We start from the raw sequence: 23083 nt of genomic DNA, 5'->3' as shown, positions 1-23083 counted from the left end.
TTCGGATTAGTCTGTTAGGGAAAAGATCTTACATTGGTAAGTAACTGGAACTCATTTTGTTTCAGAGTCACTGTAGATATGGCTTCTGTAGTATGACTTATCTGCCAGATATTTATGGCGCATCTTTCTGTGTGAGACACATTGTTCTAGATGTTTGTATATTGTAGTCTAATGACAGACCCTGTCTCATGGGAACAAACAAGAGAGTGAATAGTATAGTGTCAGATTATTGATTGGGAATGCTCTGTTATCTTCTTTTTATAGGTTTTTTTCTCATCATTTCACAGCATATTAGCACCTGCTCCAGTAGCTAGGCAGAAAGATAAACTACATTTAATTAGTCTGTTTCTAATAGGCAGTCCACATTTTGGCTAGAGGAAAGTCTCTCATGATGAAGGTTTCATTTATATAGGCATTTTGATTACCTGAGATGGTGAGGTCAGGTTCCAGAAAGCATAATTAATTAAATGTATGGAGAAGTTAATGTGAATTATATTTAATAGATATTATATTAAGGTTGTTATATTTGAGATGTTCTCTCATCTCATACTGTAATAAATTGTTTATGACCTATATCTTACAGAACTTTCAGCAGAACAGACATTTTCTTTTTCTTTGTGCTTAAATTTCATAGTCCAGGACTCTCGCCATAAATAATTTTGTTGTTGTTCAGTCACTAAGTCATGTCCAACTCTTTGTGACCCTATGGACTACAGCATGCCAGACTTCCCTGTCCTTCACCATCTCCTGGAGTTTGTTAAATAAGTTTAGGAATGGTTAATGACATAAAATGAATAATAAAATATACAAGTTGATATTTGCTCATAAGATTAATACTTATTACATAATGGAGAAATAAAAAACACACTCTATATTTTGTTATTAAGTATTATACTTGACATATTATTGAGCAATAGTTTACACACATATTTAAACTGAGAGAGTTAATTTGTTTCTTTTTTAACAGCAAAGCCAAAGGTAATAACATTTCAACAGATTCTGAATCATGGAGTTTATGTTGTCCTTTAAACTTATGAATCCCTACTTCTGAATGTGAATTTATACTTGTTCCAGCGTTAATTATGTACTAAAATATGTGCACAAGAAATTATACTAAAATGAATTAGATTTTGAGAACAGAATAGGAATATTTTCTATGTACATGTACACTGCAGAAGACAGTCAAATCATATTTGAAAATTTTACCAAATTTTTCTTTGAAGAAAAATAATTTTTTAGTTTTTTAAGAAGACCAAAATTTACTCTACTCTGATTATTTGCTTACATTAAAAACACATTAATAAGTATTTTTAAGTATTAAGAACTTTTAAAAATACATATGTATCTTTTTGAGCCAGTTCATTTAGAGTTAAAGCAAAACATTTTCAGATAGATTAAGGAAAGATGTATGTGTGTGTACTTGTGTGTGTGTGCACACAGGTTTACACATGGATGACTGTGAGTAATTTTTTAGGTGCTAGAAACACCTAAAAATGGAAAATGGAAGTGGAAAGTGGAAGCATTAATGCTGGCTTCATAAAAGCCACCTTTTAGAAAAATTGATTTGATGGTATAACTTAGGCTAGAAATAAGAGAAATATAAAGAAAAAGGTGAAATAATGTACATGGCATGCAATCAGTTACTTTTATTTGGCTTTCATAATCTTCAAAATGAATATTACAAGTGCAACTGAAGTTTAGCATATGCAGATTGTCATCTTTAATATTCTAAAGCCAAATTAAGAGTATATTTGCATATCATTTATTACTTGTTAAAATAAAGACATTTCAAATAGCTAGACTATAACCCTCAAGAACTAACTGTCCAATTTTGTGTTAGAAGGTCAGACAAAAAAAGATGTTAAAGTAGTAGAACTTTTTAAAATGACCAAACATTAGATTGTGTGTGAAACTTAATGCCTTTTAAACAGGGGGCTATGTTTATATATTTTTATTACTTTTTTAAATATGTGGCCTTTAATCTCTATTTGACCTTTGCTTATACAGGATATAATTGCATTCAGTTGATGGCGATCATGGAACATGCTTACTATGCCAGTTTTGGTTACCAAATCACAAGCTTCTTTGCAGCTTCAAGGTAAAATGAAGGACATGATATCCATTTTCTTATGTGAACAAAAAAATTTAAAAAATGGAATGAGTTTCTGTATTTCATATGGCATCTTATGACCTACTTTAAGGTTAACAGAGTTAATAAAATCTGAGCATTTTCTTTTAAGATCATAGATTCTTCTCTCATCAAACCTTAGAGACTAGCCTGTTTTAAGATTGCTTTTCATGAAATGACTTCTGGTACAGAAAATTCAGTTAGCCTGCTGAAATTGTCATGTTTGGAGGCTAAGCTTTAGTCAGAAAATACTGACTTAGTGAAGCCCCTTGCTAGAGCTCATATCCTTTTCTAGAAAGAGACTCACTTATGTAGGAAGATAACTGAGAAGGCCCTTGGTGGGATTTGTACTGCCCATAGAACTGTCCTTCCTAGGTTGAAATCCAAGGAATATGACTCTGAGCAGAAAAACATCAGAGGGTCCTGTGCATTTGGAGAGGTACTGATCTGAATGACCACAGGTTGCTCAAGTCCAACTTTGCCTCAGGGAGCTTACAGTGTGGTGGCATGTAAACATCAATCCCGCTGTTGTTGTTCAGTTGCTAAGTAGTGTCCGAGTCTTTGTTAACCCATGGACTATAGCACACCAGGCTTTCCTGTCCTTCACCATCTCTGGAGTTTGCTCAAACTCATGTCCATTGATTCAGGAATGCCATCCAACCATCTCATCCTCTGTGGTCCCCTTTTCCTTCTCCTTCAATCTTTCCCAGCAAAGGGTCTTTTCCAGTGAGTCAACTTTTCACATCAGGTGGCTGAAGTATTAGAGCTATAGCATTAGTCCTTCCAATGAATATTCAGGACTGATTTCCTTTAGGATTAACTAGTTTGATCTTCTTGCTCTGCAAGGGACTCTCAAGAATCTCCTTGAGCACCACAGTTCAAAAGCATAAATTCTTCAGCACTCTTCCTTCTTTATGGTCCAACTCTCACATCTGTCCGTGACTACTGGAAAAGCCATAGCTTTGAGTATAGTCCTTGTAAGCAAAGTGATATCTCTGCTTTTTAATACACTGTCTAGGTTTATCACAGCTTTTCTTCCAAGGAGCAAGTGTCTTTTAATTTCATGGCTGCAGTCACTATCTGCAGTGATTTTAGAGCCCAAGAAAATAAGGTCTGTCACTGTTTCCATTTTTTCCCCATCTGTTTGCCATAAAGTGATGGGACCAGATGCCATGATCTTGGACAAAAATCTAGTAATCATATATATATATTATGATTTCCACTTGTAATAAAATCTGAGAAGATGGGAAATTGTTCTGATAGCATAGAACCAGTGGTTTGACCACTGTAGATTAGATCTAAACTGGTGTTGCAACTGAGATTTAAAACATGATTAAGAGATAAACAGTTTTCAGTCTTAAAAAGGGGGGCTTATCTGGGGGGAAAGGTGAAGTGGGAGTACATAGACAGCATTCCAGACATAGAGAAAAGATACCGATCCCTTTACTTGTTTCTCTTTATAGGATTTCTCCTTGAACGAGTTATCTGTCCTTATTGTCTCTAATTCCTCCACTTCTCTTCTTTCTTGAGCTCATTCCAAGTAGGCACTCCACCTCTTTGCTGAAATTGCTCTTATCTAAGGTACTGATGGCCTCCACATATTAAGTCAATCATCAGTTCTTAGCTTACTTGACCTGTCAGCAGCATTTGGCGCAATTGATTACTCACACCTTCTTTCAACTTTTTTTCTTTTCTTGGCTTTCAGAATATTAAACTTTCCTTTGGTTTTTCTCACATATTTTGTTGCTTCTTCTTTATTTCCTTTGTCCTTTCTGACCACTAAAGATGGGCCCTCCTAGTGTGCAGCCCTTGGTTCCATTCCCTTCTGTATTTAAATGAAGTATCTTTAGGGTCTCATTAAGACTCATTCATTCTTATGGCTTAAATACACTTTATATGCCAACTGCCAAATTGAACTCCCCAGTCCTCACCTCTGTTGTGAACTTCAAACAGTGTCTATTTGAGGTTGGAATGTCTAATATGTATCTCATACTTAACCTGTTCCGGACTATATTTCTGTTCTTATCTTCTAACCTTCTTCTCCTGTTATTTTCCTTAATTCAATAAATGACATTTCTGTCTTTCAGTTACTTAAGCCAACTACATTATACTTGACTTTTCCCTGTATGGTCTGCACTACACTCTATCAGAAAACTAGCCACCTGTAACTTCAAAATATATTCAAATCTTTCTGCTTCTCCTGTTCCCACTGCTACCACTCTGTCCAAGTTGCCACTTCTTACCTGAGTCATTTCATTAGCTCTGTAATGGGTCACTCTGTATTTTCTTTTCTCCCTTTCCTGGCTTTCTCCTCCACACATGGACTACTTTCTTCAAAGTACCCAACATCATCTGTTTAAGATGAAAATCAGATCATGTCACTTTCATGTCACTCAAAACTCTCTAACAATTTTCAGCTCTCTTTTGAAATAAAAGCCAAATGTCATACATTGATTCATAAGGCCTCATGTTATCTGGATTGATCATTACACTCCAGCCACACTAGTGTGTTTGCTCTTCTTCAGATGCTCATTTCTGTCTCCAATGCCTGTTTATTTCTGAACACTCTTCCTTTAGATATTTGCACGCCTTGTTCCCTACTTCTTTCTTATCTTCGATCAATATTGCCTGTGTCATAAAACTTTCACTGATGACCTTATTTAAAATAGCAAACCTTCCCTTCCCACTAGTGGCCTGGCTTCATTTTTCTTTTGAGCAGTCACTGCTATCTGATATTCCACATATTTTGCTTATTTATTTCCTATCACCTAACTAGAAAACAAATCCCATAAGGCCAGTGATGTTTATTTTGTTCACTGGTGAATCACAGAGCATAGAAAAATTAATGGCACACAGTAGACTGCTTAATAAGTATTTGTAGCATGAATGAATGAATGAATAAAACTTTAGGGATGTTTATTCATTGAACACAGAGAAGGCAATGGCACCCCACTCCAGTACTCTTGCCTGGAAAATCCCGTGGATGGAGGAGCCTGGTGGGCTGCAGTCCATGGGGTCGCTAGAGTTGGACACGACTGAGCGACTTTACTTTCACTTTTCACTTTCATGCATTGGAGAAGGAAATGGCAACCCACTGCGGTGTTCTTGCCTGGAGAATCCCAGGGATGGGGGAGCCTGGTGGGCTGCCGTCTCTGCGGTCGCACAGAGTCAGACACGACTGAAGAGACTTAGCAGCATTCATTGAACATGCTTTTCAGTGAGTGGCAAAAGAGGGCAGGTAGCTAGGATAAGAAGAGTAATGGGTAGAGTGTCATAAATCTAAAGCTTTTGTATGTGTTAAGTCACTTCAGTTGTGTCCAACTCTTTGCAACCCCATGGACTGTAGCCCACCAGGCTACTCTGTCCATGGGATTCTCCAGGCAAGAATACTGGAGTGGGTAGCCGTTTCCTCCTCCAAGGGATCTTCCCGACCCAAAGTTAAAACCCACATCTCTTATGTCTCCAGCATTGGCATGTTGGTTCTTTACCACTAGTGCCATCTTGCAAGCCCCTAAAGCTTTTGGAAAGAACAAAATTAGATAGTGCAGTAGGTTATGATGAAGAGAGACAGAAATCAATTCATCACAAGCATGATTACTTATTTAAAAGGTAAAAGTTGATACTATGATGTGAAGTGAAAGTTGCTCAGTTTTGTCTGACTCTTTGCGACCCCATGGGCTATACAGTCCATGGAAGTCTCTAGGCCAGAGTACTGGAGTGGGTAGCCTCTCCCTTCTCCAGTGAATCTTCCCAACCCAGGAATTGAACCAGGGTCTCCTGCACTGCAGGCAGATTCTTTACCAGCTGAACCATCAGGGAAGCCCTGATGCTATGATTGACTGCAATACTGAGACTTTACAAAGGTTCAAAAAAGCCTTCCTCTAGGTAGTGAGTTTTGTTTCCTATTTCACAGACTGGAAAACCATTTTTAACACAAATCCATGTACATGTGAACTGCCCATCTTTCCTACTTGGGTGGTGACAGGGCCCACTGGTACTTGGGGTGTTCCAGTCTGGGAATAAGTAAGTGCAGGAGAGATGGCCTCAATTAAGCCACTAAGGATATTCAAAGAAATATTCTAAGAACTCCACAACCCCAACCATGCATACACAAAGGGATGGCCAGGTATGTAGACAGGAATGACCATGCCTCTTAAACCAATTAGCCTTGGCAATGGAAATCAGAAGCTCTGAGTATGGAAAAGGGGAATTTTACTATCTGCCTACTCAAAATGTGAATTTTTATTGGGTTATAAATTTACAGTTATTAGTCAGATTATTTTTTATTAAATGCTTATAAAAATGCCTGATAGGAAATATTAAGCAACTTTGACCTGTGTCTAATATATCATACTACATTTGCATATTTGAAGTATCTAGTACTGTTCTGGTAAAACAATTGATTGTTAATAAAGAATTGGTTGTTTCCTTTAAATATGATGTGATCTTGTTTCTACTGTCTCTTTTACCTTCAGCCGTTATGGAACTCCTGAAGAGCTGAAAGAACTGGTTGATACAGCCCATTCCATGGGTATTACAGTGCTCTTAGATGTGGTACACAGCCATGCCTCAAAAAATTCAGAAGATGGACTAAATATGTTTGACGGGACTGAGTCCTGTTACTTTCATTATGGACCTAGAGGGACTCATCTTCTATGGGATAGTCGGTTATTTGCCTACGCCAGGTATGTACATATAATATGGAAATGTCTTATTTGTTCAAAAAATAATTCAAGGAGTTTTACCAAATTCATTGTATGTGTACTCTGTCACTGGTATTTAGTTTTTTAACTTTTAAAAACATTTTATGAGAAATGTTTATCATACACTGAATCTACCTTGTTTTGATAAGCACATGTATTAGTGGTAAGTTGCACTAACTTTCAGTTTTACAAATCACATGCTATTTAACATATATTGGTTATATTGCCACTTAAAAGTTTAATGTGAATTTTCTTTATTATCTAAAGAACACTGTATCAGTTTGCATTAAACATAGAAAATTGCCTTTTAATTGAAAAATACACATTGTTTTAAGTAGACTACTAAAAATACTTTATGTTTTGCCATCTAAATATTACTGATGTTTTTGATTGCAGCAGGATCTTAATAGTATCATGTTTTTAATAGCAGTTAAACTCTATGAACAACTAACATTAGTATGTAATACGTCAGGTATGGTGCCAGGTGTTTTAGATATATTAGCCACTCCGGTACTCTTGCCTGGAAAATCCCATGGACAGAGGAGCCTGGTGGGCTCCCGTCTATGGGGTTGCTCAGAGGTGGACACGATTGAGCGACTTCACTTTCACTTTTCACTTTCATGCATTGGAGAAGGAAATGGCAACCCACTCCAATGTTCTTGCCTGGAGAATCCCAGGGATGGCAGAGCCTGGTGGGCTGCCGTCTATGGGGTCGCGCAGAGTCGGACACCACTGAAGCGACTTAGCAGCAGCAGCAGCTACATATTTTATTTATTATGCACAACAACTCTACTTATACGTAGTAAGTACTATTGTTATGACCATCTTTCAGGTAATAAACTAAGGCTTAGTGCTCAGTTTCTTAAGATTAAAACATATCTCTGACTTGCCATCTAATTAGAAGGGTTTTTAAGTGATTAAATCTAAATTCCAAAATATGGTAAAAGTTTTTAAACTTAGAAATACTATCAATTTGTATCCATCTTTTATCATAAGTGAAAATATAATGAAAATATGTTTTCAGGTATATTAAAAGTGGCAGGGTGTCAAGTAATGTATAACTAACTTTTAAATAATATTTCTGAAAGAATTTAATGAATTTTCTGTTGGATGTTACACCACAAATAAATAACCACACATACGGAAAACCAAAAGGGTAGAAAACTGCTTCAGCAAATACTTGGATAAAATGAAAAATTCTAATTTTTGAACATAAATTAGATGACTTTACATGGAAGAAGTTGTTTTGCTTCACTCTTAATACCAGGCGTTATTTTGTATTTTGTAGCCGTATAGGAATCACTCATGTCAGATGAAGAAGCATAATATATGAGAAAAGACACAAGAGGCAGAAGCAGGTGGCAGGGTTCCAGGCCTAGTTTCACTCTGGTACAAATTAATCATTCTAGATCTCAGGTTTTTCATTATAAAAGGAGGCAGAGTTTTGGGACTAATACAATTCCCTCTGTAAAGGGAATTGTATTTGTGTCATCTTATTGAACATTGTTTTTTATATTACAGATTTATAATAAGTAAAAAAAGGACTGAACCTATGTTAATTCTATGATACAACTCTTAATTTCATTATTGAGTAAATGTTTTAAAAGTAGAATGTGAATGAGAAATACAACTAATGAAGCTTTCCGTTTCATATTTGGATGAATAAGTGTTGACTTTATCCTGTAGAACTGTGTCTTATCAGAGAAGTACACTAAATTTTTAAGTTTTTATGTTTTGAAACAATTTTAGTGTGGAACTGAATCTTGAAAAGAAATACATTCAGTAGGTGGATTTCTATGTTATGATACTTTATTTTATTAAAATATGTATTATACTGTATTTTTTCTGTATCTTGAGCTCTCAAAGTCCATTTAAAGTTATCCGGTTTTTTAAGGAAAAGGAATTATACATAACTGTCTTTAAAACTTTTCTGGTATTGAAATTAAGACATATTTAAACCTTAATTTAATACTTATTTTCTTCTTCATTGAATTAACTATTATCTTTATCAAGTGCTTACTTTTGGTAAATATAATATATGATTTTAGTTTGTTATTTTTTTTCTTATGATTTTTTTTTGGTTTTGTTATGTCATGTAGGCTTAGACTTTTGTAAATATAGTTCCATTCAAAATATATTTCTATAATTCAAATATTTTGTTTATTTCAAATGTTAAATCCTCTAATTTTTATAGTATTAGTATTTTCTATATAGATTTATGCTTTTAGTTACAACATCATTAAACAACATAGATAAATCCTACAAAGCCAAATTTTTAAAAAGCTAAATACAAATTCACACAAATAATTCTATAATATTTCAGTTCAGTTCAGTCGCTCAGTCGTGTCCAACTCTTTGGGATCCCATGAATCGCAGCATGCCAGGCCTCCCTGTCCATCACCAACTCCCGGAGTTCACTTAGACTCACGTCCATCGAGTTAGTGATGCCATCCAGCCATCTCATCCTCTGTCGTCCCGTCCTCCTCCTGCCCCCAATCCCTCCCAGCATCAGAGTCTTTTCCAGTGAGTCAACTCTTCGCATGAGGTGGCCAAAGTACTGGAGTTTCAGCTTTAGCATCATTCCTTCCAAAGAAATCCCAGGGCTGATCTCCTTCACAATGGACTGGTTGGATCTCCTTGCAGTCCAAGGGACTCTCAAGAGTCTTCTCCAACACCACAGTTCAAAAGCATCAGTTCTTCGGCGCTCAGCCTTCTTCACAGTCCAACTCTCACATCCATACATGACCACAGGAAAAACCATAACCTTGACTAGACGGACCTTTGTTGGCAAAGTAAGTCTCTGCTTTTGAATATGCTATGTAGGTTGGTCATAACTTTCCTTCCAAGGAGTAAGCATCTTTTAATTTCATGGCTGTAGTCACCATCTGCAGTGATTTTGGAGCCCCCCAAAATAAAGTCTGCCACTGTTTCCACTGTTTCCCCATCTATTTCCCATGAAGTGATGGGACCAGATGCCATGATCTTCATTTTCTGAATGTTGAGCTTTAAGCCAACTTTTTCACTCTCCACTTTCACTATCATCAAGAGGCTTTTTAGTTCCTCTTCACTTTCTGCCATAAGGGTGGCGTCATCTGCATATCTGAGGTGGTTGATATTTCTCTCCCGGCAATCTTAATTCCAGCTTGTGCTTCTTCCAGCCCAGCATTTCTCATGATGTAATATTTAGGTTTGTCAACTTATAACATGCTAAAGATTCCAGGATTCTTATCTTTGAATTATTTTCTCAATGCATGCATGCTAAGTTGCTTCAGTCATGTTCGACTCTTTGTGACCCTATGGACTATAGCCCACCAGGCTGCTCTGTCCTTTGGATTCTCCAGGCAAGAATATTGGAGTAGGTTTCCATGCTCTCCTACAGGGTATCTTCCTGACCCAGAGATCAAACCCACATCTCTTATGTCTCTTGTATAGTTTTACATTCTCTTCCTTCTATTCTGACTAGTTGGAAAGTGTTAGTCACTCAGTCATGTTGGACTCTTGCAAACCAATGGACTGTAGCCCGCCAGGCTCCTCTGTCCAGGGAATTCTGCAGGCAAGGATACTGGAGTGGGTTGCCATTCCCTTCTCCAGGGGATCTTCCCACCTCAGGGTTCAAACCCTGGTCCCCTGCATTGCAGGCAGATTCTTTATTGTCCAAGCCACCAGGGAAGCCCCATCTCATTAGTTATAGCATATGTAATGTAACATTGTTTTGGTGTCATGTGAAAACTGTTTTAATAATCAGCATTCATGATTAAAGTCCTTTGCTCTTTTGGTTGTTTACTTCTGCTTAACAAGCCTGCCCACAATGCAGTGACTCCAGATAAGGGCAGTTGATTATTTTACTTTTAGATCTGCAGTTGGGGCATAGGTCAGTGTGACATCCCTCCTCTTTTCCTTGTTATGGTCTAGGTCTGGAAACAGACACAGCGTCATTTCTGCTGCAAGTTATTGTCCAAACAGTTACAGATTTGGGGGAGTGTATCCTTTCATTTCACTGTTAGAAGTATCAGAATTTTATGGTAAAATTTCACAAATTTCCACATCTAACACATTTTATCCATACACAGTAAATATGCCATTTCACAAATTCAAAAGAGATATATTAAAATAACTGTCTATGTGAAAATATTATTGTTTTTCTCAGCTATATTTCTGTGGTAGAGAGTTTGTCTGAAATAGTTAATTTTCAAAAAAAATACAATCAATATAAAAGTAATAATGTCATTTTTGATAATTAGAAAATATAAAAAGGCATAGGAAATCCAGAATATTAATGATTATTATTTATAAATACAAATAACATTGTTTGTATGTGGCTGTACTTAATGAGTATTCTTTTCATGAATGTAGGGAAGGGAAAGTCGCTCAGTCGTGTCCAACTCTCTGTGACACCATGGACTATACAGTCCATGAAATTGTCCAGGCCGGAATACTGGAGTGGGTAGCCATTCCCTTCTCCAGGGGATCTTCCCAACCCAGAGTTCAAACCCAGGTCTCTTGTATTGCAGGTGGACTCTTTACCCACTGAGCCATGACAGAAGCCCAAGATTGGAGTGGGTAGCCTATCCCTTTTCCAGAGTATCTTCCTGACCCAGGAATCAAACCAGGGTCTCCTGCATTGCAGGCAGATTCTTTACCAGCTGAGCTACATGTTTCATCCATATGATCACAGGAAAATGCAAACTTTTGCTATTACTATATACTTAGGATAGCGACTTGTTTATAATTTTTAGTTTGTTTATTATCCAGATGAAATCAGCAATTATATTTATACTTCATGTTTTAAAAGACAGGGCATTTTTCACCCCTTATCTGTGAGTATATGGAGATAATATACTCCATATATCAATGTGTTGATAAATATTATACTCCATTAAAAAGTAGATATAAAAAGGGTTAATGGTTAACCTATGATCCTAATAAGCCTATTTTTTGAAAACTTGGAATAATTTTTGAGAAATTGGAATAATTTTTGAAATTATCATATTTACTGTTTGGAAAAGTTGATCTTATGTCGAATCAGTTTCTACAGAGATATGTTGCTGATGCTCATTTCATCCTGTCTATATGTCACAACCTGTCACCACTTATAATTTCTGATTCAAGTGCCATCATCAGAGTTACCAGAATTAAATCTCTCACTCTGAGTAATACCAGAGATCCTGACTGTGCTATTTCATTACCTGCTATGAATAAATTTCCAATCAGGAGCTGCCCATGTTTTAATTTTCTGTCTACTCGGCTGAACTGCCTTCTAGCTCTGCTAAATTGCTAATGACAGTTCATAACAGAGACTGGCTTGTTCTTTCTTTAGTTGGTAAAGAGAACTTCTTGATAAATCTGTCCCCTATAAGTTTCAGAAGTTTCTGGAATGAGAAATAATGGATATCATTTAATGGTTTCAGTTTTAAATTCTATTTTTTGCATATGTGTCTGGCACTATGTAAATGCACTTGATAAAATTTCGAAGACAACTGCACATTTGTGGAGCTTAAACAATTATTATATCTTAACCTTTACGAAAGCACTAGATGAAAATAGTTTCTTTCTTGAGTATTTCCTTCAAAGATAAGATATGAATCTCAAAGGAGATAGCATAGTAGAGCTAATGCTCTTTTTTTTTTTCCCCTAGAACCTTACATTTAGGTACAAAAGTAATGTAATCATATTTCTGTCAGCATGAGTTTGTAATGTGACAACTATTAGGCAGGAAGACGCTCTACTCTTATCTTGAGTTATTAAAGTTCCTTTCAGAAATAAAAGTGAATCTAGTTTGATCTTTTAGGGTCCTAACTACATAGAATAAAATAGCCTTTAGTATAGACACTATAGTATTATTTGGTCTTTTACTTCTTTCTAGGTCCTTTCCACAAGTTAGAATGTGGAAGGAAATTTGTGGGGACCATCTCTGCCGAGAGTGGATATTTGGATCTTAAATATTCTGTGATATCTTATGTGGTGTTTCTTTTTTAATTTGTTAATATAGTGAATTGCATTTATTATGTCCAACTCTTTTGCAACCCCATGGACTGTAGCTTGCCAGGCTACTCTGTCTATAGGATTTCCCATGGAAGAATAGTGGAATGGGTTGCCATTTCCTTCTCCAGGGGATCTTCCTGACCCAGGGATCGAACCTGCATCTCCTGGATGCATCTTTTGCATGATAGGCATATTCTTTACTGCTGAGCCACCAGGGAAGCCCATTTTTATATTACATCATGACTAAATCAGTTATTAATGATAAATCTTAATTTAAGAATTACTTTGCATTGATATATTAATTAGTCTTCCCTGGTAGCTCAGACAGTAAAGAGTCTGCCTGCAATGTGGGTGACCCAGGTTCAATCCCTGGGTTGGGAAGATCCCTTGGAGAAGGAAATGAATGGCAACCCATTCCAGTACTCTTGCCTGGAAAATTCCATGGACGGAGGAGCCTGGTAGGCTACAGTTTGCGGGATCGCAAAGAGTCGGACACGACTGAGTGACTTCACTTTGTACTTTGTACTTTGATGTATTAGTTAATGAGTATATGACATCATGATGACTAGCAGGATATTTAAAAGCTATGCATCCAGGACATGAATGCAAATCTCTATTTTTTTTTTAAGAAAACTTTAAAGTCATATGCTATTCTGTGATTTCTTTTTGAAAAGCAAAGAACAAAAAGCCACAGACCATCAAGTGAAATGATTGCTCTTTTTTAGTAATAAAAGTGGCCACAATAACACAGAAAAACAGCATGAAGAAGGTAAGTGTGTTCAACTACTGTTAAAAACAGGTATCTGAAAAAGTTTTAGCTTCATATAGGATACATTGATATATATGCTTGAAATTTCTGCACATATGCTTATCAGAAGTTAGGGAATAAACAAATATAAAAAATAACTCCCTTCAGGGTATAGGTGACATTTTAACAACTAATTTGAAATAGCTGCTTTCAAAGAAAGTTTAGCTATGGGGAAATCATTTGGGGCAAAATAGCAAGAAAAAATTTCCATCTTTGTGCTTTTATAACCACACATAATTTCAGTCATAAAGAAAGTTTGATGTGCATACACATGTATCTTAGAGCATTTTTTGCCAAGCTTCTAAAATTGTCCCAATTTTAGTTTATCTTAAACCCATTGGTTATAATTATAAATATAAATGAATCACCTTGTGGTTAATTGGCAAAACCACTTGACTAACTTCAGGGAAAATGAGATATATAACTCATATTTCATGAAAGATGGTAGATAGTGGAATGAGTTGGAAGAAATAAGTTTTATAATTTAATAAAGATAGCCATTGATTTTCTTTTGTTTATATCTATGTAATATCACATAGATATATCTATTTTAGTGAGCTATTATAGCCAGGATAAGCATTAAAATCACATATCAAAGTGGTTTTAAGTTTAACCAGATATTGACTATTTTATCTTTATTTTAAAATTAGTTTCTTTTTGTGTATTTATTAACACATTACTAACGTGGCATATATTTATGCTGAAAAGTAAATACGTACATGGAGGAGTGTGCTGAAAAGTTACTACTGATAAAGCATACAGTCAAAAACGTTTACACGTTTTTCTAAATTGCTTAGGTAAATTAAGGTTAACATCAAAGTTTTTTTTTAAGCAAAATAAACTTTTTTCTGATCAATTTATACATAAATTTATTGAATGATTTTTTAAATAGAGTTCATAAGTATATACCCTATGTCCTATCTTTAAGGAGACAATAGTTTTCATATATTTTATTAATATTTAGCACAAAACCCTTAAAGAAAGTATAAGTTTAATTTCTTAGGATAGGTTTCAGAACATTTAGTATTTTTTAAAATTGAAGTAGTACAATATTGTTTTAGACAAATACCTGTCCTGTTCAATATAAAAAGCAAATCACAAATGATTTAAAGACAATTTTGGACATCAATTTAGCAAACAGCTAGCTATTCCAAAGGTAATCAGGCAATTAAAAGTAAACAATAACTTATGCAGCCTATTCATTAAGAATATTAAAATTTCACAGAATTATTTTTTAATAATGCTGGATGTCTCAAAAAATTCTTTCTGTTTTCTTCTTTTATAGTATTTTTCTCTTCTTTTTAGTAACTCTTCCTTATTTCACCTTGATTAAGGAAACTGGTTAAATGTACTATTTCAAAGAAGGTAGAGTCAGATTCAAAATGCAGACAGACTAAATTCTCTTTTGTACAAGAGATTAAGAAAGTTGCTATATCAATCTAATCTGTCTGGATTTGAGTTTGAATGGTAGAAATATAACTTCTCTCACAGGGTTTATGAGATTATTCAGCTTTGCAGAAAGGTTTCTATTGATGCAGAGCACAGCACTGGAGTAAGGATTTACAGTCTTTGTATAAACTTTGTGCTTGGTATTATCTGCCTCATTTATTCCCACAAGTCTAAAATTTAAGTACACAGGGATATCCTGAAAATATCTTGAGTATTTAGGTCTTACTCATAACACCCACCTTCTTAAATGCAAACTCACTCTAACATAGGACTGTTCTTGGTAATTTACCTTAAATTTGAAAATATCGAGCATGGCTCTAGAAGCAGCTTTTTAAACTTCAGATATGGGTACATGCTTGTGAAAATGGTCTGAAAGTCCCTATTCAATGGTTGTTCATTTAAGTCTGGGAATTTTCTCAAGCCAATGATAATATCTCGGTTTTTCTTATGACCTTTTTAAACAAGCAGGTGCAATGTGGAAAAAAAAATCAATTTTTCTGTTTTCATCTGTGTGTACCAAAACAACTTGTTTAAGCATGTCTCTTTTCCAAGTTATGGACTAGCAGTTTTGAAGTTATGAAGAGGTATTTCATGGTTTCCTAGCTGAATGATTTCCTTAGTGTAATGCTGCTGATAAATAACCCATGTTATAGCAAGCCGGTTATTTTCAGAAAGTATAGATATCTCTTAAAATTTTGGAAGGACACATATTTATCAGCAACATAAAAATTATTTATTTTTTGAGGGTCTCCCCTACTGCCATTCATTTGGATCAGTGATCAGATGTATTTTTCTCTAACTTCTGAATTTCCCATCCACATTTTGTGATGTTGAGATTTCTCTATTTGGTCTTCACTCTATCTTCTTTTTCTTTCACTGTTAGTAAGACAAGCCATCAGCATCAGGATTTCTTTCATTGTCTCTTTCCAGCTTAAAATATCTCCCCAAGATTAGACCTTTTCTCGAGTAGCATTTCAAACTTCTCTCTGCCAGAAGAATTAGTAAAACTCAAGAGAACTTATAGTTGACATTTTCTGTTAATTCTTTTGGAAACAAAACGGCGTAACAGCCAACTTTTCTAAGAGATATGCCTATTCTTAGCATTGTGTAGAGATGGCAAATGAGGCCAACTAACTCTCTAATGGGTCACCTGGTCTCTGTAAGCGATGATGATCATGAAGATTATGAAAGTGAAAAGAAAGTGTTAGTCATTCAGTCATGTCTGACTCTTTGTGACCCCATGAACTGTAGTCTGCCAGTCTCCTCTGTCCATGGAATTCTCCAGGCAAGAATACTAGAGTCCACATACCATGAACCTACTTAAAGTGTGCAGTTCCAGTGCCTTGAGTCTAGCCACAGAGCTGTGCAACCATGACCATAATCAATTCTAGAAAAATTTTATTACCGCTAAAAAAACCCCTCTACCTGTTAGTGTATGTGTATGTGTGCTCAGTAGCATCTGACTCTTTACAACTCTATAGACAGACTGTGGTCAGCCTGGCTCCTTCATCTGTGAGATTTCCCAGGCAAGAGTACTGGAGTGGGTAGCCATTTCCTTCTCCAGGGGATCTTCCCAACCCAGGGATCATACCTGGGTCTCCTGCAGTGCAGGTGGATCTTTACAACTGAGCCAGCAGGGAAGTGCATGATGATTAGAGTGGTAGCCTTTATGAAGGGTCATTCAATTTAAAGGCATTAGGTGCCTTGCGTACCTTATTGAACTTTCTTCTCTAACCACCTGATATACAGTGTCTCCTCCCATCTTTTGCCATTTCCCATCTTCTGTCCCTGCCTCATTTTTCTCTGTTTCACTTACCACCATTTTGCATTTGAAAAAGATAGTAATAACTTGTTAATTTTTTGAATTTAGTGATTTATTTGTTATATATTAAGTGTGGAAGTAAAGTTAATAATTTATTATTTCCTATAGATTACAATTTAAGTAAAGCACTATCTGTCTCTTAAACTTTTCAACATCAAATTTTCTTACCATGAAAGTGACACTGCAGAGTATCAGTTTGGTAGGGTTACCTATTCTTTGGACTTCCCTGGTGGCTCAGACAGTAAAGAATCTGCCTGCAATGTGGGAGACCTGGGTTCAATTCCTGAGTCAGGAAGATCCCCTGGAGGAGGAAATGACAACCCACTCCAGTATTCTTGCTTGGAGAATCCCCATTAACAGAGGAGCCTGGCAGGCTACGTCCATGGGGTCGCAAAGAGGCAAACACGACTGAGCACAGCACAGCACACCTACTCTTTAGAACTCTGTTCACTGAAGAAAGCTGTCAATGATACTTCCAGCCACAATGATGATGTTAATAATAAATACTAATTATAGTATAGATATAAAAGATTTGACATCGGTGATTTTAGAATTAAATGACCTTTATATCTCTGATCTCAAAGCAGGCTGTTTAACACTTGAATCTGAGTTTCATATATGAAGAGCTCATAATAATAATAATAATATTTATGTGCCACAGAGTAGTTGTTTAAACTATATAAAATAACATCATTGGAAATGCATGAAGTACTATATGTAGAATATTATGAAGAGTTTAGAGTTGTACTTTCAGATGTTTACTAAAGGTGAAAGCAGGTCTCAAGTCACAAACCAGCCATACCTCAGTCACTGCTGAGGGAAGCAGAGCAGGTGGCAGTCTTGGAAACCCGGAACAAATAGGTCCTGTCTGAAGGAGCTGCCATTCCAAGCTCCTGATAATGATTACCATGTGAGAATGTGACCCGTGAAGCCACATCTTCCAGTTCTTTGAGTAAGTCAGAAGCCCACATTTTATATGAAATATTCCCATTTTTTTTTTCATTTCACAAAATGGGAATGAATTTTAGATGTGAATTTCCTTTTTATTTTTTAAATTTAAATTTATTTATTTTAATTAGAGGCTAATTTCTTGTCTGCAATTACTTTATATTTTTGAAGTTATTGTGCAGACTAAGCGAACAAAAGTTTGGGATTGATAACAATCTCTGGGCCACCAGGGCTATCTGTGGACTCTGAGATGGGCCTTAGGTTGAGAGAGTTTCAGATTCTATAAAACCTCTAAAATTAAGTAGTAAATTAGATACTGAGTCAGATATGATAATAAGACATCACAGTTTGAACACAACATTGTAATTCAACTTTCTTTGCATTAGCAGTCATAATTTTATCGACCTAAACTTGTGTGATACTGTCACTCAGCAGAATTATGTTAGCATCTCTTTCATTTTAAGTAGCCAATGAATCAATAAAATAAGTGCCTTTTAAGATCAAGTTAAATAAATCAAAATTAACATTCACTGAAGAAATGGACAGAGTTAAGATTCGGTAGCTTTTTTATTTTAATTGCATCTAGGTTTTAAGTAATTTCTTTAAAAATATATAAATGTAGTTATTGACTTTTGGAGGAATTATACAGAATGGGTAGAGGTCTGCTGGGTTCAAATACTATTTCCACCACTTAGCATGTAACCAAAACCAGGTTAGTTAACATTTCTAAGTTTAATTTTCTTATCTATAAAATAAGATTCTAGTTGTATCTCCTTTGTGTGACTGTAAAGATTTAGTGACAGACTAAATGCTAGAGGACAGACCATCCTCAAGAAAAAGAAATGCAAAAAAGCAAAGTGGTTGTCTGAGGAGGCCTTAACAAATAGCTGAGAAAAAAGAGAAGTGAAAGGCAAAGGAGAAAAGGAAAGACATACCCATCTGAATGCAGAGTTCCAAAGAATAGCAAAGAGAAATAAAAAAGCCCTCCTCAGTGATCAATGCAAAGAAATAGAGGAAAACAATAGAATGGGAAAGACTAGAGATTTGTTCAAGAAAATTAGTGATACCAAGGTAATATTTCTTGCAAAAAGTGAAAGTGAAAGTCACTCAGTCCTGTCCACTCTTTGTGACCCCATCAACTATACAGTCTATGGAATTCTCCAGGCCAGAATACTGGAGTGGATAGCCTTTCCCTGCTCCAGGGGATCTTCCCAACCCAGGGATTAAACCCAGGCCTCCTGCATTACAGGCAGATTCTTTACCAACTGAGCCATAAGGGAAGCCCATTTCATACAAAGATGGGCACAATAAAAGACAGAAATGGTATGGACCTAGCAGAAGATATTAAGAAGAGGTGGTAAGAATACATAGAAGAATTATACAAAAAAGATCTTATTGACCTGGATAACCATGGTGGTGATCACTCACCTAGAGCCAGACGTCCTGGAGTGAAGTCAAGTGGGCCTTAGGAAGAGTCACTATGAACAAACCTATTGGAAGTGATGGCATTTCACCTGAACTATTTCAAATCCTAAAAGATGATGCTTTTAAAGTGCTGCACTCAATATGCCAGCAAATTTGGAAAACTCAGCAGTGGCCACAGGACTGGAAAAGGTCTGTTTTCATTCCAATCCCAAAGAAAAGCAATCCTAAAGAAAATTCAAACTACCACAAAATTGCACTCATTTCACAGGCTAGCAAAGTAAAGCTCAAAGTCCTTCCAAGCTAGAATTCAACAGTTCGCAAACCAAGAACTTCCAGATGTACAAACTGGATTTAGAAAAGGAAGAGGAACTAAAGATCAAATTGCCAACATCCACTGGCTCGTAAAAAAAGCAAGAGAATTCCAGAAAAACATCTACTTCTCCTTCATTGACTATGTTAAAGCCTTTGACTGTGTGGATCACAACCAGCCTTGGAAAAATCTTCAAGAGATGGAAATACCAGACCACCTTACCTGCCCCCTGAGAAACTTGTATGCAGGTCAAGAAGCAACAGTTAGAACTGGACATGGAACAATGGATTGATTCCAAATTAGGAAAGGAGTATGTCAAGGCTGTATATTGTCACCCTAATTATTTAATTTATATGCAGAGTACATAATGAGAAACATTGGGCTGATGAAGCACAAGCTAGAGTTAGGATTGCCAGGAGAAATATCAGTAACCTTAGGGATGCAGATGACACCACCCTTATGGCAGAGAGCAAAAGGGAACTAAAGAGCCTCTTGATGAAGTTGAAAGAGGAGATTGAAAAAGCTGGCTTAAAACTCAGTATTCAAAAAGCTAAGAATATGGCATCTGGTCCCATTGTTTCATGGCAGATAGATTGGGAAACAATGGAAACAATGACAGACTTTATTTTCTTGGGCTCCAAAATCACTGCAGATGGTGACTGCAGCCATGAAATTAAAAGACATTTGCCCCTTGGAAGAAAAGCTATGACAAACCTAGACAGCATGTTAAAAAGCAGAGATATTACTTTGCTGACAAAGGTCTGTATAGTGAAAACTGTCATTTTCCAGTAGTCATGTATGGATATGAGTATTGGACCATAAAGAAGGCTGTGCACTGAAGAATTGATACTTTTAAACTGTGGTGCTGATGAAGACTCTTGAGAGTCCCTTAGACTGCAAGGAGATCAAACCAGTCTATCCTAAAGGAAATCAGTCCTGAATTTTCATTGGAAGGACTGACGCTAAAGCTGAAGCTCCAATACTTTGGCCACCTAATGCGAAGAGCCGACTTGTTAGAAAAGACTCTGATGCTGGGAAAGATAGAAGGCAGGAGGAGAAGGAGATAGTTGGATGGTCTCACTGACTTCAGGATATGGTAAAGGACAGGGAAGCCTGACGTGCTGCAGTTTATTGGGTTGCAACGTATCAGATATGACTGAGCAACTGAACAACAATGAGCCTCTCACTTTTCCCTGTGTCTGGTTTATAGTTGTGATAATCGCCTCTGTTACTATCATTGCCACAGCACTGTTACATTCTTCTTGTGGGCAGATTAACTAGCCAACCTATTCCTCTGAAGCATATTTAGAGGCTTGAAGGCAAGTAATTGCAATTTTTTTGTGAGCCCAATGCGTGTCATTATTGCTGTAAATTTTTGTTGTGGTCTCACTATTCTTTAAAAACACATGAAAATGTTTTCTTGGTAGAAACTCCAAATTAGGAACATTTGTGGAAATGACCAGTGGTGATCAAAATCTAACAGTATTGAGAAATCACGGCCAAGAGCATTGGTAGCGATAGAAAGCCCATCAAAGTCAGAAACCAGCACTGTGAGCACAGCTATGCAAGGGCACTCAGGTGCGGCAGCAAACAGTTCCACTGTCTGTAATTGTCCCTCTGGGCATCATTAGACTGCAGTGGAGTATAATAATTGATCATAATGAACATGAGTCATTAAAAAAAAACAAAAGAAACTTTAAGTCATATTCAAAAGTGTCTTTTTAGGCACCAGGAAAAAGTAAAACATTATTTCAAAGTATTTTTGTTAAAATGTTAAATTTTTAAATGTTGGAGATTAAGTTAAAGTTTTCTGTTAACTCTTTATCTTAAAGAGAGTTTCTGTGAAGATTTGTTTTATGTGGACTACTTTGTCTCCCTCAACGCAGAATAAGCAGAGTCCCTCTACTTATTATTTTTAGGAGTTTGAGGTGCCGAAGGCATTTTATTCAACAGTTATTGGATTGACTACCCTGACTCTTTCACATTCTAAATCTGGGACCATTACATCTGTTTCTTAGAATATTTTATGGTGCTTTGTTGTGACGGGAAGACAGCATTTTAGTCTCAGGATGTTAATTCTAAATCAGCTTTCCCCAATAATGGATTCAGGTGACACTTTCTCGGGTTAATGGCTAAGCTGTTTGCTGTAACACTGCCTAGATCAGCTCAGGCAGGAGAGGGCCTACTTAGTTCTCTGCATCTCCTATCTCTTTCTATTCTGCGTGACCATTGATGTTGTGACAGTGACTATGGGTAAGGGTATCAGGCCTTAGTGTTTGTTGTTTGGAGCCCAGCCTGGACTAGCATCTGCCCTGATGTTTTCCCTCTGACAAAATGTTATTAAGAAGTGTTGCCTTAAACTAATCTGGCCTGGGCTTTGCTTGACATGAAGCTTTTTCTCCTGGTTTCTGCCATGGATCATTGACTCGCTTGTGTGGTTTTATCTGAAAGATTATCGGAAATAGCCCATCTCTCTTTTTCCAGCCCTCTCCAGAATTGAAGTATCTAAGATTTCCTGGAAAAGAAGATAATTTGGAGAGCTTAGTGATAAAATGAAGGGACGAGCACATTCAGGTCCTAGAGGTGGCGAGAGAAGCCTCAGCGCTGCTCTCCTTGCTGACCGCTTGGTCCTGGAGACTGCTGTGCTGCCAGGCTGCTGGCCAGTGGGGTCAGTAGGGGAAAAATGGGGAATTATATGTGAAGGATGCACAAAATAAGTGTGCAACATAGAAACCCAATAGTCCTTCTGAGAAGCATAAAGAAGAACATTGTTCAAAAGAAATATAATGCCAGCCACACACATAATTTCAAATATTCTAGTACCCACATCCGTCTCTAAAATGATGATTAAAGAGCCTACCTCATAGAACTCCTGAGAGATTTGAAGTATTAAAAATATGTAAAGTTCTTAGAACAGTTCCTGGCACATAATAAGAATTAATTATTATTATCTTATGGCTTGTTCCATGGCTTGTTCCACATCAGCGTCTATGTTGATCTCAAATTTATGTATCATATAAACCTGAACATATATCCCTCTAACCACTGTAGTTTCTCTTTATATTCCTTGCAAATTATTTCTCAAAACCAGTTTCTCTTTCCTACCTGCTGTCCTGTGTTAAATGCTCTTATTTAATTATCTACCTCCACTCTCTGCTCTCTTTCATGTTAATATGTAGTTTACTATACTAGTTTTTGGATTGTGTTATTTAGTTTACTTTTTAGCTCAGCTGGTAAAGAATCCGCCTGCAATGCAAGAGATCCCGGTTCAATTCATGGGTCGGGAAGATTTGCTGGAGAAGGGACAGGCTACCCACTTCAGTATTCTTGGGTTTCTCTGGTGGCTCAGCTGGTAAAGAATCTGCCTGCAATGTGGGAGACCTGCGTTCGATCCCTGGGTTGGGAAGATCCCCTGAAGAAGGGAATGGCTACCCACTCCAGTGTTCTAGCCTGAAAATTCCATGGACTGTATAGTCCATGGGGTCACAAAGAGTTGGACATGAATGAG

The 23083-nt window shown here is 36.6% G+C and overlaps 1 protein-coding gene and 1 pseudogene across 1 annotated transcript in view; both read left to right on the top strand.

The window, feature by feature from the left end:
* Positions 1-23083, top strand: part of GBE1 (1,4-alpha-glucan branching enzyme 1) — a 312452-nt gene that overhangs the window by 154115 nt on the left and 135254 nt on the right. The window contains exons 6-7 of the mRNA XM_070786524.1: positions 2008-2098; positions 6604-6813. Of these exons, the coding sequence (XP_070642625.1) occupies positions 2008-2098; positions 6604-6813 (301 nt within the window). The remainder of the gene's footprint in view (positions 1-2007; positions 2099-6603; positions 6814-23083) is intronic.
* The window catches only part of LOC139180348 (large ribosomal subunit protein uL18 pseudogene), a 29303-nt pseudogene continuing 19741 nt past the window's right edge, over positions 13522-23083 (top strand).

Source organism: Bos indicus, chromosome 1, assembly GCF_029378745.1.
Source record: "Bos indicus isolate NIAB-ARS_2022 breed Sahiwal x Tharparkar chromosome 1, NIAB-ARS_B.indTharparkar_mat_pri_1.0, whole genome shotgun sequence".
Classification (NCBI taxonomy): Eukaryota; Metazoa; Chordata; class Mammalia; order Artiodactyla; family Bovidae; genus Bos; species Bos indicus.
Note: the sequence above shows the minus strand (reverse complement) of the source record. Positions and strands in the feature narration are given on the sequence as shown.